This window comes from Pteropus alecto, unplaced genomic scaffold, assembly GCF_000325575.1.
Source record: "Pteropus alecto unplaced genomic scaffold, ASM32557v1 scaffold53, whole genome shotgun sequence".
NCBI lineage: Eukaryota > Metazoa > Chordata > Mammalia > Chiroptera > Pteropodidae > Pteropus > Pteropus alecto.
Window position 1 is genome coordinate 1121155 of NW_006434366.1, and position 15058 is coordinate 1136212.

At 36.3% G+C, this 15058-nt stretch overlaps 1 protein-coding gene and 1 non-coding gene across 5 annotated transcripts in view; both read left to right on the top strand.

Annotated features, from left to right (window-relative positions):
- The window catches only part of RBM6 (RNA binding motif protein 6), a 91942-nt gene that overhangs the window by 13319 nt on the left and 63565 nt on the right, over nucleotides 1-15058 (top strand). For 3 of the 4 annotated variants that reach the window (XM_006909116.3, XM_025044810.1, XM_006909117.3), the window contains 3 exons: nucleotides 7622-7728; nucleotides 11270-12548; nucleotides 13827-13916. In XM_006909116.3, coding sequence (XP_006909178.1) covers nucleotides 7685-7728; nucleotides 11270-12548; nucleotides 13827-13916 — 1413 coding nt within the window. In that variant the 5' untranslated portion in view covers nucleotides 7622-7684. The remainder of the gene's footprint in view (nucleotides 1-7621; nucleotides 7729-11269; nucleotides 12549-13826; nucleotides 13917-15058) is intronic. The other variant, XM_025044811.1, reaches the window with a different exon arrangement.
- LOC112477561 lies at nucleotides 9233-9351 on the top strand. Its single transcript, XR_003045506.1, has one exon. It is a non-coding gene; the product is annotated as a 5S ribosomal RNA (ribosomal RNA).

Sequence of the window (15058 nt, forward strand, 5' to 3'; positions counted from 1 at the left end):
CTGTTTAAAAGCTCATAGTTGGAGCTTAGTTGGGTAGGTATTCAAACCAACAGCGCCCCCTTGATGCTTTTAGCTGAGTGTCTTCTGGGGCCGAAAGCATTTACTTTGGGGAAAATGAATGTTTAAAGCAAGATGAAGTGGCTGCATACCGCAGCTATAACTAATAGAGTAGGTCCCCCCGTCCCCTGGTTCTGCTTTGTTGGCTTTTGGAACTGAAGTCATGATTAAAAAGTTTTTAGCTCTGAGTATTGTTATTATGCAGCTAGAGTTGAAATTCTTAGACCTGTGCAAAATAGACCAGAGCGAAAGCATTTGCCAAGATTGGTTTTACTAATCAGGAATGAAAGGTGGAGGGGATTCGGAAATAGTCAGCTACCATTACAGTTCCAGTCTTAAAGGGTACAGACTTGCAAATGGAGAGGCTTTATTTTCAAATCCACTGGTTAGCTTCCAGGAAACCAAAGTCTTTGGGTTCTGGGGAAGTGCGATTGAAAGCTGAAATGTAAAGGAATTGATAGAAGGGCGTTGCTGGGAGTATAGCCTATAGCTTAATGTGATGCTTGCCATCTTTCAGGACCAGTTGACCCCTGTTAGCTGCTATTCATGTGGAACCATCTTTCACTTTAATCTTCAAAACTCTCATTTGCTTACTACCACCACCAGATCTGCACCTGCAGCAGCTTTACCCAGCCTCACATCCTCATCTTGAGAACTCAACGTCGGGGCCCTTCTACTCACTGCTGTGTAGCATCAGTGTGGAGTGGGATCTGGGCAGTTGAGGTGGCAGGCCCTTTCCATTCCTACTTTCATGTTCATTGCCAGCCACACTCGTGTATGGAATTGATGTTTTAGTGCCATTTATTTTCATGGTTAGGTGATAACAGACTCTTTACTTTTTTGACTCCTGTCTTGCTGTGTATATCAACTAATATCTTTACTGGAGTCTAATCAGCTTCAGCATTTAAAGCCTTAGCCTGGCATTCAGTTCATCCCACAGTGCCAGTTCTGCTTACTAAAAGTGACCCTGGCTCCATGTCAGCAACTCAGAGGTTTTACCCATTTAAAATTTGAGAATAGTTTGAGATCATTTTGGCCCCAAGGCTCCTAAATAATTTGTTTTGCTGGATTATACTGCATGTCTGTAGGAACTCCAGCTAACCTAAGGAAAACTTTGGAGGGAACCACTGCTAGGTGGGTTGACAAACCTGTTGTCCTATTCTCTCCAGCAGTGTACGAGTGTGCCAGTATCTCCACATATTTGGCAACTTCAGATATCTCGCTGTGGTTTTGATGTGCATTTCCCTTATGGGTAATGTTGAGCATTTTTCTTGTGTTTATTGGCCATTGGTGTATCATCTTTGGAGAGATGCCTCTTGATAGCCTTTGCCTATTTAAAATATTGTATTGTCTTTGTTAGAATTATAAAATAGTTCTTTATATATTCTAGATCCAAGTCTCATCAAATATGTCATTTGTACAGTTTTCTCCAATTCTGTGGGCTTTCTTTTCACTTTCTTGATTTCCTTTAAAGCACAAAAGTTTTACATTTTGATGATATCCAATTTATCTATTTTTCTTTTTGTTGTTGAGCTTCTGGTATCTATCTTACCTAAGAAACCATTTCCTAGTCCAAAGTCATGAAGATTTATGCCTATTTTCTTCTTGAGAATTTTATAGTTTTAACCTTTTAGATATTTAGGTCTTTGATTCATTTTGACTTAATTTTTATACATGGTGTGAGTTAGGCATCCAACTTCATTCTTTTCGCGTGGAGACATCCAGTTGTCCTTTCTTTATTGAATTGTCTTGCCACTCATGTCTAAAACACTTGATCTTAAACGTGAGGTTTCAGGACTCTCAATTCTCTTCCATCAACCTATATGTTTATGTTAGTCCCACACCGTCTTGATTACTGTAGCTTTGTAATAAATTTTAAAATTGAGAAGTGTGAGTTGAGTCCTCTAACCTTGTTGTTCTTTTTTATTTTGCACAGATGATACCATATTACAAATAGCATTTTGCACATATTTTTATTTTTCAATTACAGTCGACATTTAATATTATATTAGTTTCAGGTGTACAGCACAGTGGTTAGACATTTATATAACTTATGAAGTGACCCCCCTCTCATAAGTCTAGTACCCACCCGGCACCATACATAGTTTTTAAAATATCATTGGCTTTATTCCCTATGCTGTACTTTACATCCCCGTGACTATTTTGTAACTGCCAATTTGTACTTCTTAATCCCTTCGCCATTTTCACCCAGCCCCTCAGCCCTCCTCCCATCTGGCAACCATCAGATTGTTCTCTGTATCTATGAGTCTGTTTCTGTTTTGTTTATCTTTGTTTATTTTGTTTTTTAGACTCCACATATAAGTGAAATCATATGATATTTCTTTCTCTATCTGACTTATTTCACTTAGCATAATACCCTAGGTCCATCTATATTGTTCCAAATGGTAAGATTTCATTCTTTTTTATGACTGAGTAACATTCCAGTGTGTATATGTACAATATCTTCTTTATCCAATTGTCTATTGATGGGCACTTAGATTGCTTCCATATCTCGGCTATTGTAAATAATGCTGCAGTGAACATGGGGATGCATATGTCTTTTCAAATTGGTATTTTGGATTTCTTCGGGTAAACACCCAGAAGTGCAATTGCTGGATCATAAGGTAGTTCTAGTTTTAATTTTTTTTTGAGGAACCCCCAAACTTTTTTCATAGTGGCAGAACTGATTTATAATCCCACCAACAGTGCATGAGGCTTCCCTTTTCTATATATCCTTATCAGTACTTGTTTGTTGATTTATTGATGATGACCATTCTGACAGTTGTGAGCTGATATCTCATTATGGTTTTAATTTGCATGTTGTCTCTGATGGTTAGAGATGTTGAGCATCTTTTCATTTGTCTGCTGGCCATTTCTATGTCCTCTTTGGAGAAATGTATATTCAGGTTCTCTGCTTATTTTTTAATCAGATTTTTTTTGTGTGTGTAAGTTGTATAAGTTCCTTATATATTTCAGATATTAACTCCTTATCAGATGCATCATTGGTGAATATCTTCTCTTTATTGATGTTATCTTTCATTTTGTTGGTTTCCTTCGCTGCACAAATCTTTTTAGTTTGATGTAATCCCATTATGTTTATTTTTTCTTTTATTTTTCCTGCCCAAGAAACATCCAAAAAAAAAAAAAAAATTACTAAGAGCAATGACAGAGAGTTTACCGCCTATGTTTTCTTCTAGGAGTTTTATGGTTTTGGGTTTATACTTAAGTCTTTAACTATTTTGAGTTTATTCTTGTATAAGAAAGTGGTCTGGTTTCACTTTTTTGCATATATCTGTCCGGTTTTCCCAACACCATTTTTTGAAGAGACTGTCTGTACCCTATGTATATTCTTGCCTTCTTTGTCATAGATTAATTGACTATGTAGACATGGTTTAGTTCTGGGCTCTCTATTCTGTTTTATTGATCTATTTGTCTGCTTTTTATGCCAGTACCATGCTCTTTTGATTATTATAGCATTGTGGTATAGTTTGATATCCGGTAGTGTGATACTTCCAACTTTGTTTTTTCTCAAGATTGCTGTTTTGCACTTATTTTTAAATTTAATATGTAATAGCTTATATCAATTTACATAGCTTATTTTTTGGAATAGTGTAGTATTTCAGTAGTACAAATATACTGTATTGATGTACATTTAGATTTTATAATCTTTCGTTAGTACAAACAGTGCTGCACTATGTGCCTTTGTAAACATGTCACCACACACTGTAAATTTCTAGAGAATGAATTCCTAGAAGAGGAACTGGTCAGAGGTATGTGCGCTTAAAATTTTGTGAATTTTGTAGTTTTCCTTATGTTATTTCTTAACTTCTTCCCATTTTGGTCAGAGAAGATACTCTGTATGGTTTTTATCTTTTAAAATCTATTGAGACCTATTTGTAGCCTAACAAATGGTCCATCCTGGAGAATATTCCATGTGTACTTGGGAAGATGTGATATTTGCTGTTATTGGGTGGAATGTTCTGAATATGTTAATTGAGTTCAGTTGGTTTATCATGTTAAGTTCTCTATTTCCTTACTATATTCTGTCTGGCCAATCCATTCATGATTGAAAGTGGAGTTTGAAGTTTCCTACTGTTATTATAGATGTATTTATTATCCTTTCAGTTCTTTCAATTTTTGCTTCATATATTTTGGAGTTCTGTTATTAGGTGCATAATGTTTTATCACATTTTTTGAACCTTTTAATTAATATATAATGTCCTGTGCCTTTTGTACCTTCTTAGACTTAGAGGTCTTTTTTGTGTGATATTAGTATAGCCAACCCAGCCCTCATTTGGTTATTTGCGTGGAATATCTTTTTCCATACGTCGTTTTCAACCTATTTGTGACTTTGGATCTAGAGCGAGTCTCTTTTATACAGCATATAGTTGGATCATGTTTTTTAATCTATTCTGCTAGATTTGTCTTTTGGTTTAAACCATCTACATTTAAAGTAATTACTGATCAGGAGGGACTTATGCCATTTCGCTATTTGTTTTCTATATGCCTTATAGCCTTTTTTTGTCCTTTCATTATTGCTTTCTTTAGTTTTTAGTTTTTTTTGTTTTTAATGTTTTTGTGAAATGTTTTGATTTCATTCTCATTTTCTTATGTGTATATTTTATAGATATTTTTCATTCTCATTTTCTTATGTGTATATTTTATAGATATTTTTCTTGTGGTTATCATGAGAATTACATTTTATATCCTGTAGTCGTAACAACTTAATTTGAGTTTATACCAGCTTAAGTTCAATAGCATACAAAAACTGTTTATATGGCTCCGTCCCTCTTTCTGTTATTGATGTCATAGATAACATTTTTATAAATTGTGTTCCCATTGGTAATTGTTTTCTTATGCATTTATCTTTTAAATCATGTAGAAAATAAAAAGTGGAACTGTAAGCTAAAGTTAAAATAGTACTAGTTTTCAAAAGAGCACTTGTGTTTATCTTTGACAGATCTTAATTTTTTCATAAGGCTTCAAGTTACTCTTTAGCTTCATTTTAGCCTGAAGAACTCATTTTAGCATTTCTTGCAAGGCCCATTTGTAGAAACAGATTTTCTCAGCTTTTGCTTATCTGTCTTAATTTCATCCTCATTTTTGAAGGAGCGTTTTATCAGCTAAAAAAATTTTTGAAATTTTATTTTCCAGTTATAGTTGACATAGAATTCTTTATTGATAGTTTATTTCCCCTGCAACATTTAATATATCATTCACTGCCTTCTGGCTTCCAACGTTTCTGATGAGAAATTGGCTTATAACTTTATTGAGGATCTCTTGTACATTACAAGTCTCTTCTCTCCTGCTGCTTTTAAGATTCTTTGTTTTTTTGACAGTTGGATCATAATGTGTCTTGGTGGGAGTTTATTCTACTCATACTTCATTTAGCTTCATGTATTTGTAGATTCATGTCTTTCATCAAACTTAGGGATCTTGGGGGCCATTATTTCTTCAAATAGTCTTTCTACCCCTTTCTCTCTTCTGAGACTTGCATAATCATATTTTGGTCCACTTAATGGTCTCTTCAGGCCCCTTAGGTTTTGTTCACCTTTGTTCATTTTTTCTTTCTGCTCAGGATAGAATTTCAATTTTCCTGTCTTTATGTTTGCTGATGCTTTCTTCTGCCTGCTCAGCTTGCTGTTGAACCCCTCTAGTGAATTTTTCATTTCAATTATTCTACTTTTCAGCTGCAAAGTTTTTGTTTGGTTTCTCTATAAATTCCTGTCTCTTTGTTGATATTCTCATTTTGTTTATGCATTGTTTTCCTGATTTTTCCTTTAGTTCTTTGTCTGTATTATCATTTAGTTCTTAAGCATATTTAAGACAGTTATTATGAAGCTTGTGTCTATTAAGTCTGATATTTGGGTTTACTTAGGGATGGTTTCTGTTGATTTGTTTCTTTGAATGGGCCATGTTTTCCTGTCTCTTTGTATGCTCTGTGAATTTTTTGTTGTTGAAAATTGGGCATTTGACTATTATAATGCTCTAACTCTGGAAATCAGATTCGCCCCTGTCTTGGGGTGTGCTGTTTTTTTGTTTGTTTGTTTGCTTTGTTTGTTTTGTTATTTTGAATTGTTGAAGGCTGTAGTAGTCTGTTCTGAGATTGTTTCTAAACGGTTTTTGCAAGGATTATTCTTTGTCATGTGTAATCACTGATGTATGTGTGTGTTTTATTTAGCTCTTGTTTGCTTAACATTTCAACCAAGATTTCCTTGAATGTCAGGAGCTCAACAAATCAAAACAAACAAAAAAACATACCAACAGATAGAAAAAAAAAAGAAAAGCAGGAAACAAAACCCTCTGCAGATTGGTTCTGTGTTGAGGTACTTCTTCAACACTCTTAGCTAGGCCTGCTCTGAGCCTGTGGATCAGCCCAAGGTGAAAGCTTGTCTTCGCAGGTCTTGTCTGATCATGTATCTTGCCTGAGTATGTGTGTGGCTTTCTTAATTCTCCCATATATGTGTTGCTTTGGGGTGTCCCAATTTCCCAACTTCTCTCCATATATGTGAGTCTATAGTCTGCTTTGCAGCTTTTATTAGGAATACCTGCTGCCTTCCCTCCCCTACCCCACCCCCGGAGATCTGAGGTAGGTGAAACAGAGGCAAGCACCTTGCATCAGTCCTTCAAAAATCCCCCAGACAGGTTAGAACAGGTGTACACAATACTTTGCAAATAAAGTTTCCCTCTGATTTGTGGGAAGTAGCTGGGAACTGGGCTGCCACTGCTCCAAGACCAAAACCATTGCCATGTTAGGGGTGGGGCAGGGATGAGTAGTAACACCACAAAACTCTCATATTATTTTGAAGATTTTTTTTCTTGACTGAGCATTTACTTGGTTGTTGTAAATCTTTGACTGTTTTCTAAAGCTCCAACAAAGTTGGTTCAAACAAGTTCAAAGCTTGTTTTTTGATGTTTCTGTGGAGGAAATAGACTTTGGAACTTCCTAGTCTGCCATTTTGCTGACCTGCAGATTTTTTCACTTTCTTGATAGTGTACTTTGATGCATAAAAGTTTTTTAGATAGAGATGAAGTGTATTTTGTTTTTTCTTTTGTTCCTTGTGCTTTTGGTGTCATATTAAACCATTGGCAAACCCAAGGTCACGAAAGTTTGCTTCTTTTTTAGTAGCTGCAGCAAAGTTCTTGCAATTGACTTCTCAGCTTGACTTGAGATATATGCTCATCATCAAAGCATCACTGTGGTGAGGGTAACAGATGATTCTGGTTGGCCAGGCTGGATGGTATAGTGTCAGCCACATGGACCAAAAATTGTGTTAATACTAAGATGCAGCTGTTTCCAAAAAGGAAGATGGAATGGCTGCTGGAAAAATTAGCAAATATTTAGTAAATGTGAAGCATACTTAGTACACTGAGAAGTTTATGGTGCCTCAGTACACATTTTTGATTTAAAATATATTTTTCTTGTTATAAATTCATATGTAAATGTTTAAAAGTGACTTCCAAAAATATCCCTGTTGATGTGGTCCCTCAGAAGCCAAGCAGGAGGAAATTAGTTGAGTCTTAATGTTCTAATGTCCTAATTTTTGTGGTTTGTTTTGTGCAGATACTGCTATAACCAGAGTTTTGTAGCAAAAGGATCTACTTATTAGGCCCTCGTGATATAGAGATGTGGGGGGATTCTCGATCTGCTAACAGAACAGGACCTTTTCGGTAAGTCTTGAAATTTGAATATTGAATTTGTCGATATTTTAATGATAAAGATGTAACATTTTTTGGTCTACCATAAAGGGGGCTATTTTCTTTCTATAGAAATAGCCCTGGTATATTAAAAATAGAAACTATTTTTAAAATTTATAGTAATTTCTTAAGTGATTCTGAGACTAAATACCCAAAATGCCAAGTGTTCGGTGTTTTAGTATTTTTTTAAACATTAAAAAATATCTCCCAAATAAAGAGATTATTTATTTAATCTCTTTTAGCAAAGTAATACATACTTGACTAATAAAGAAAGCTAGCATAAATGTACATAAAAGTTTCATTAAATTCATGAATTTATGTCTAGAATCCAGAGGTGGGTGTGTCTTGCCAGTGACACATTGTCTTTCAGCTACTAGGAATAGTTCTGAAAAAGAAAAATTACTTGATGCTATTTTCTAAGCTACATTTCAGTTTTAGGGGTTACTGGGTACAAAGATAAGTGGAGAAGGTGGTACCATTCAATTGTAAATGGATTATATTTTAGATTTATAGGGAGTTTATTTTTTTATAACTAATATAATAAACACCGATGATAGTATTTTAAAACTTTTGCATTGTGTTTACAATTAATAAAATGCTATAGGAATGGTTTTACTTGATATATGGCAAAGAAATCTTACCTTTAAAGAGACGATTAATGCTCCAGTTGAAACTTCTGTTACTAATAAATTTTCTTTTGGATTGACGGTATGCAAGATTTTATTGTGCAAATTCAACAGATGTTCCATTCATTGTTCTGAAGGTTGGGGTCCAATTAAAAATTTAGGTAGAGAACTGAGTTTTAAAACTCCATATGTATTTAGTAAAGCTAGTGTTTCCTAAATACTAATTGATAGGGTTCTTTACTTTCTGCTCAGTGATCTTTAAAATAAAGCAGTGGTGGTGATACTAGGTATGTTTTTCCCTTCAAAATATTAGGGTCTGGGTCAGTGGTCAGCAAACTACAGTGCTCAGCTTGTTTTTGTTTTATTGGAACATAGCCGTGATCACTCATTTACAAATTGTCTATGGTTGCTTTCATGCTACAGTGAGTGGCAGAGTTGAATGATTGTGACAGACACTGCAAAACCTAATGTAATTACTATCTGGCTTTTTATGGAAAAAGTTTGCCAATCTCAAGTCTAGATCAGTGGGCTTGTACTTCACATTTTTAAATATTTAGATTATAATCTGATTATTTTGTAACTGAGCCTGCTTCTTATAGAATTAACCTACTTAGATCGTTTAGGTAAGCCTTCAGAAACAGTAGGTAGCTTTCGCTCTATTCCTTAATTTAAAAAATCTTTTTAGAACATTTTTTTGACCAGTTATTTAAAATTATATTTCTCCACCTCAATTTTGTTTAACTATAAGTCATTACATGTTATTTTTTAAGATCTTTGACTAGAAGGGAAACATAGCTTATAGAGCATAACTTTTTGGAGGACTAATGTAGATTACAAAAAAGGTATTTTGTGTCTATAGCCATGCCACCCTGAACAAGCCCAGTCCCGTCAGATCTTGGAAGCTAAGCAGGGTTGGGCCTGGTTAGTACTTGGATGGGAGACCACGTAGGAAGACCAGGTGCTGTAGGTGTAAAAAATAAAAAAGTAAGGAATTGTAAGCTGACAAGGTCCTTTTAATCTCTGAGGTCAACCAAGGGTTGCCTCACCTAAAAAAAATTTAAGTTAAAAAAAGGTATCTTGCAGGAAAATGATTTTATATTTGATTTTAACAACTTTTCTTAAAATTTTTTTATTCGGTTAAAAATTATTTTCATAGCCACTGTTATTTTATATTAATAGAACTGTTACTTTACTAGTCTGCGTAAAATACAGTTGTGAGAACCCTAGTACAGTAGGTTATTCTAGATCTCTGTGATCTCCTCAACTTAAGAGGGTAAGATAACCCTTAGCACAATATTCACAGTCGGTGTTGGATGTATACTGGTCAGAAAACAGGCAGATTTAGGTGACTCAGCACTCGTCCCCCGAGTGTCTGCTGAGGCTTAAGTCTTCCTACTAGCTAACTATTGGGATTCGAATGATTTTAAATATGGGAGACACTAGAGTTAGTGGTAGTGTCTTAATTTTAGGGTTAAATTGTATTACTTATGAAGAACATTTAAACTCATTTTCTTGTAATGAACCGCATAGACATAACTAATGTTAATGGGAGCTAATGGAAGTTGTCATGTTCCTAAAATCCATTTAATGTGCGTCATTCTAAAGTTTAGGTTACAGTTAACTTCCTGTTACTTTAAGAAAGGGTTTCTCTTGAACTGAGTGACCTAAAATCAGTTGTCTTTTGAATCTTCCTAGTGTAATGGTATAGTCTGAGATTAGAAGGGTTATATAATAGAACCTATATATTCTGGGAGAAGAGAACTTAGTTGGATTCGATCTCTTAATATTTTTGTTTTACTGCTGAATAGCAGATAATCCTTCAGATTATTTGTTTTCCTTTTTCACTCTCTTCTCTTCCCCTCAAGCTCAAGATCCTGGGTACCTAATTGCCTATTTAAGTTCCTTAATCATTTATCAAAGCCAAAACATGTAAAATGACCTGGAGGTTAGGCAAAGGGAGGAAGTTGGGCCAGTTCTCATTTATAGCTTGAGTTCTATAAACTGGGAACATGAATTTAATACTATGCTTATTTTTAAACATATTACCATAAAAATAGTTAGCATGAGGCACTGAAATCCACAATATCAACTTCTTCATTTGGGACCTGGGGATAATAATGCTTGAAGGCCTAATGCTTTCCCTAGGTCCCTTTTAGCATTAAACTTCTGGATGCTGTTGCTTGGCTTTGTCAACTTACACATGCTTTGTGGCATGATTCATGCTGCCTTGGGTAGTTATAATAGTAGGACCCAGGTGAGAATGCTTCTAGGTAGAGCCGCTGTAGAACTGGGGTTTAGATGCAGCTGGGGATGGTGCTCAGCTGGTGATTTATAACGAGTGTTTTTCATTTTGGGCCTGCATTCATTCCGATTGATGCCCATGCTGTAGCTGTAATCAAATATTTTGAAATGTTTCTCCTGTATGCAGCAATGAGAAAGACACCTCCTGAAATTTATTGTAAGAAATTTATAGTGCATTGATTTTTCTGATGTATAGGAATCATCATGTTGATCTAGGAATTCTAAGTTCCCTGGCTGTAGGAAATGGAAATTTCTGTAGCATGTCACCATTGCTAGCTTATCTGGTGTTGCGGATTTTCCCTGTTGCAGGACTGGGTGAAAGCTTTTTCTGCAGCAGTCATGTTGAAAACCTTGTGTTGACTTGCCTCGTGTTCTGAAATGGGAGCATAAAAGTTTACTCCGCCACTTCGTCCTAAAATAGCAAAACCTTGCTGTTTTCTGCAGATCTAGGACCTTGTTACAGAACTCTGCCAAAAAAAAAAAAAAAATGTTTACAGAAGAATGTGCTGTGATTAGAGAAGAATATGCTGGTGTGTAGATTTCAAACTCTCTGGACAATATGAATAACACTGTCTTTGTTTCTACAGTGGGAGCCAAGAAGAAAGGTTTGCTCCCGGGTGGAACAGGGATTATCCTCCTCCTCCCCTTAAGAGTCATGCTCAAGAGAGACACTCTGGCAACTTTCCTGGCAGAGATTCACTTCCCTTTGATTTCCAGGGGCATTCAGGGCCTCCCTTTGCAAATGTAGAGGAACATTCTTTCAGCTATGGAGCTAGAGACGGACCGCGTGGTGACTATCGAGGAGGGGAGGGATCTGGACATGATTTCAGGGGGGGGGATTTTTCATCTTCTGATTTCCAGAACAGAGATTCCTCACAGTTGGACTTCAGAGGTAGGGACATACATTCTGGAGATTTTCGGGATAGAGAAGGACCTCCTATGGACTATAGGGGTGGAGACGGTACTTCTATGGACTACAGAGGTAGAGAAACATCCCACATGAACTACAGAGACAGGGATGCTCACACCGTTGACTTCAGGGGTAGAGATGCTCCTCCATCTGACTTCAGGGGCCGGGGCACTTATGATTTAGATTTTCGAGGCCGGGATGGATCTCATGCAGATTTTAGGGGAAGAGATTTATCAGACTTGGATTTCAGGACGAGAGATCAGTCTCGCTCTGATTTTAGGAATAGAGATGTATCTGATTTGGACTTCAGGGATAAAGACGGAGCACAGGTGGACTTTAGAGGCCGAGGTTCAGGTACTAGTGATCTAGACTTTAGGGACAGGGATACACCACATTCAGATTTCAGAGGCAGACACCGGTCCAGGACTGATCAGGACTTCAGGGGCAGAGAGGTGGAAACATGTATGGAATTTAAGGATAGGGAGATGCCCTCTGTGGATCCAGACATCTTGGATTACATTCAGCCCTCTACACAAGATAGAGAACATTCTGGTATGAATGTGAGCAAGAGAGAAGAATCCACACATGACCATGCAACGGAAAGGCCTGCTTTTGGCATTCAGAAGGGAGAATTTGAGCATTCAGAAACAAGAGAAGGAGAAACACAAGGTGTAGACTTTGAGCAGGAGTCTTCGTCAAACTTTCAGAACAGCCAAAGTCCACTTCAAGATCAAGACAAGTCACAGCTTTCCGGAGGTGAAAAACAGAGTTCCGATTCTGATCTGTTTAAAGAAGAAGGTGGTTTAGACTTTCTTGGCCAGCAAGACACTGATTATAGAAGCATGGAGTACCGTGACGTGGATCACAGACTGCCAGGAAGCCAGATATTTGGCTATGGCCAGAGCAAGTCTTTTCCAGAGGGAAAAACTTCCCGAGATGTCCAACAGGACCTTCAGGTATGTCGATGAAGTGGATTACTTTTTTGCTTTTGCTTTTTCATAAGGCTTTTCTGAAGGACAAAGTATAGAGCCTAGGACCATTAGTCCTGGGTCTCTCTCCTTATACAACCATTAAAAAGCTAAATTTGTATTTAAGAATGGAATGTATATCTCTATCTAAAGGGCCTTCAGCTCAGATTATATTTTTGAGGTGTGTCTCTTCAATATATTGCTTTATTGTATATATTTAAATGCCTTGGAGTAATTTAGTTTGGAAACATCTATCTTTGTGTGTTGATTCTTTCAGCTCTTGCATAGTCAGGCCTTATGGCTCTTTTGGGTTTATTTTCTTATTTAAACTCATTTAGGGAATACCTAGGAATCTTTCCCTGGTCATGAGGATGAGGAGGGAATGTTAATGTCCCAGGTAGATACGTCTTACAGCTAACTTAATTGACTTAAATGTTGAATTTCTAGATATAATATATAATCTAATATATATGTAATCTAAGTGAGAAGAGTTGTGTTTGCAGTTGGACAATGAAAATATTTTAAAATAGATTTTACCCATCTCTACTCAGGTTCCTGTTATATTGGACAGTGATCCTAAGACAATGGCTAACCAAAGAACGATCTTGAGAATGTTAGAGCTCGGTGACCATATAATATATTGTTCATATCAGGACATTTTCAAGAGTAAAATTGGGCACTATTGATAATTATGGCAGACAGTAAGCATAACTGGGAGGTGGGGTCACTTAGTTATAGGAGACTTTTTCTCAAAAGTTAAATCCTTTTTAAAACTTTTGAAATGGAGGGAAATTAGTTGAGCAGAGACTTATGAATATGGAAAATGCAGATTTCTCTGAATTGTGCTGTCAAGTAGTATAGTCAGGTGACACTTTTTGACTTTGTTCTGGAATTTGTTTATAGATGACATCTTTGATAAATGACATCTGGTTTAATACTTTTTTCCTGTTTTCTCATTCAGAAAAAGAAAATATAGTTTTGAGAATGTCCTCCCCACTCCCCAATTATAAAAGTCCTGTTCAATGTTTCTCTTAACATTCTGCTTTACTATTTCAATTCTCTCTCAGTGAGCCTTGTTCTTAGTACATTTGTATTCTGATGACTTGAATTCAAATTTTGGAACTCAGAAAAATATAGGAAATTACACTTTTTTTGTATCTTTATGTAATGCAAGTCATTTTGATCCTGCGTACCTATGTTTTATGTTCCTTTTCATTTTTTATTAGCATATGTTTATTTCTAAAAATAATTTATTTTGGATTCAAGGATCAAGATTATAGGACTGGCACAAGTGAGGAGAAACCAAGCAAGCTTATTCGATTAAGTGGGGTGCCTGAAAATGCCACAAAAGAAGAAGTAAGTCTCTCTTGTTCCTTTTGCTTTTTTTTTTTTTTGATCAATTAAAAAAGAATTTTTAACTTTTTATTTTGAAAAATTAAAGATTCACAGGAAGGTGCAAAGAAATGTAGAGGGAAGTCTTGAGTATCTTTCACCAGCCCCTGGCAATGTTAACATCCACTGTCGTACGATAGCTAAACCAGGAAATTGGCTTTGGTACAACCAAGAGCTCATTCAGATTTCACTGGTTATAAATGCACTCACCGAGGTGAGGTTCTTAAAAAAAATTATCACAAATGATTGCTATCCTTAGACCTGCTAGTCATCTATTAGGGCATAATTTAAGAGGGAGAGTTGGATAGCATGTGTAAAGATGCAGCTTATTTAAAATAGTAAAAACTGGGAGCTGCCTAATTCCTCAGTGTTAAAGGACTGGCTGATTAAATTACGGTTGAACATACGGAGCGTTTCGATCAGAATGGTACATCAAGAGCAAACAGTGCTTGCTTTGTGCCAGGCATTAGTTCATTTACTGCTCATGTTATATTCACAGTATCCTATGAATAGGTAGTCTTAATCCATTCACTCCAGATATTAAGCACTGTATTCCAGACACTGGTCTAGGCACTGAGTGATATAGGAGTGAATATTATGAAGTCACTGCCTCCATGGATAATAAAAATGTAAGCCAGAGGTAGATAACAATTTCAGGCAGTGATAAATGCTCTGAAGAAAACTAAAGTAAAGGTTTAGAGTGTCACCGGGATAGAGACTATTCTAGATCAGGTAGGGAAGGTCCTCACTGAGGCATCAGGCCTGAATGCAGTAAGAAAACAGTTTATTTGAAGATGGGGAAAATAACTGACTGGGCTGAGGGACTGGAATGAATTCAGGGTCTCATCTTATTTTTAACAGATTAGAAACTGAGCGCTGAAAGGTTACACAGCAGGTGAGCAGGAGAGGCTCGTACCACAGGCCATGTGATTTCAGGGCTTGAGCTCTAGCTCGTGACAGCTATGCTGTTCTGCCTTTTTATATACTTGGGAATTTTTGAGTAATGATGTTCGACTTACTCAACTGTTTTGAATGCCAAAGTGCATGGCTTAATTTTGCCTTTATAAAGTAATCATAGCTTTAAATTCTGTAGCATAAAAAAATCT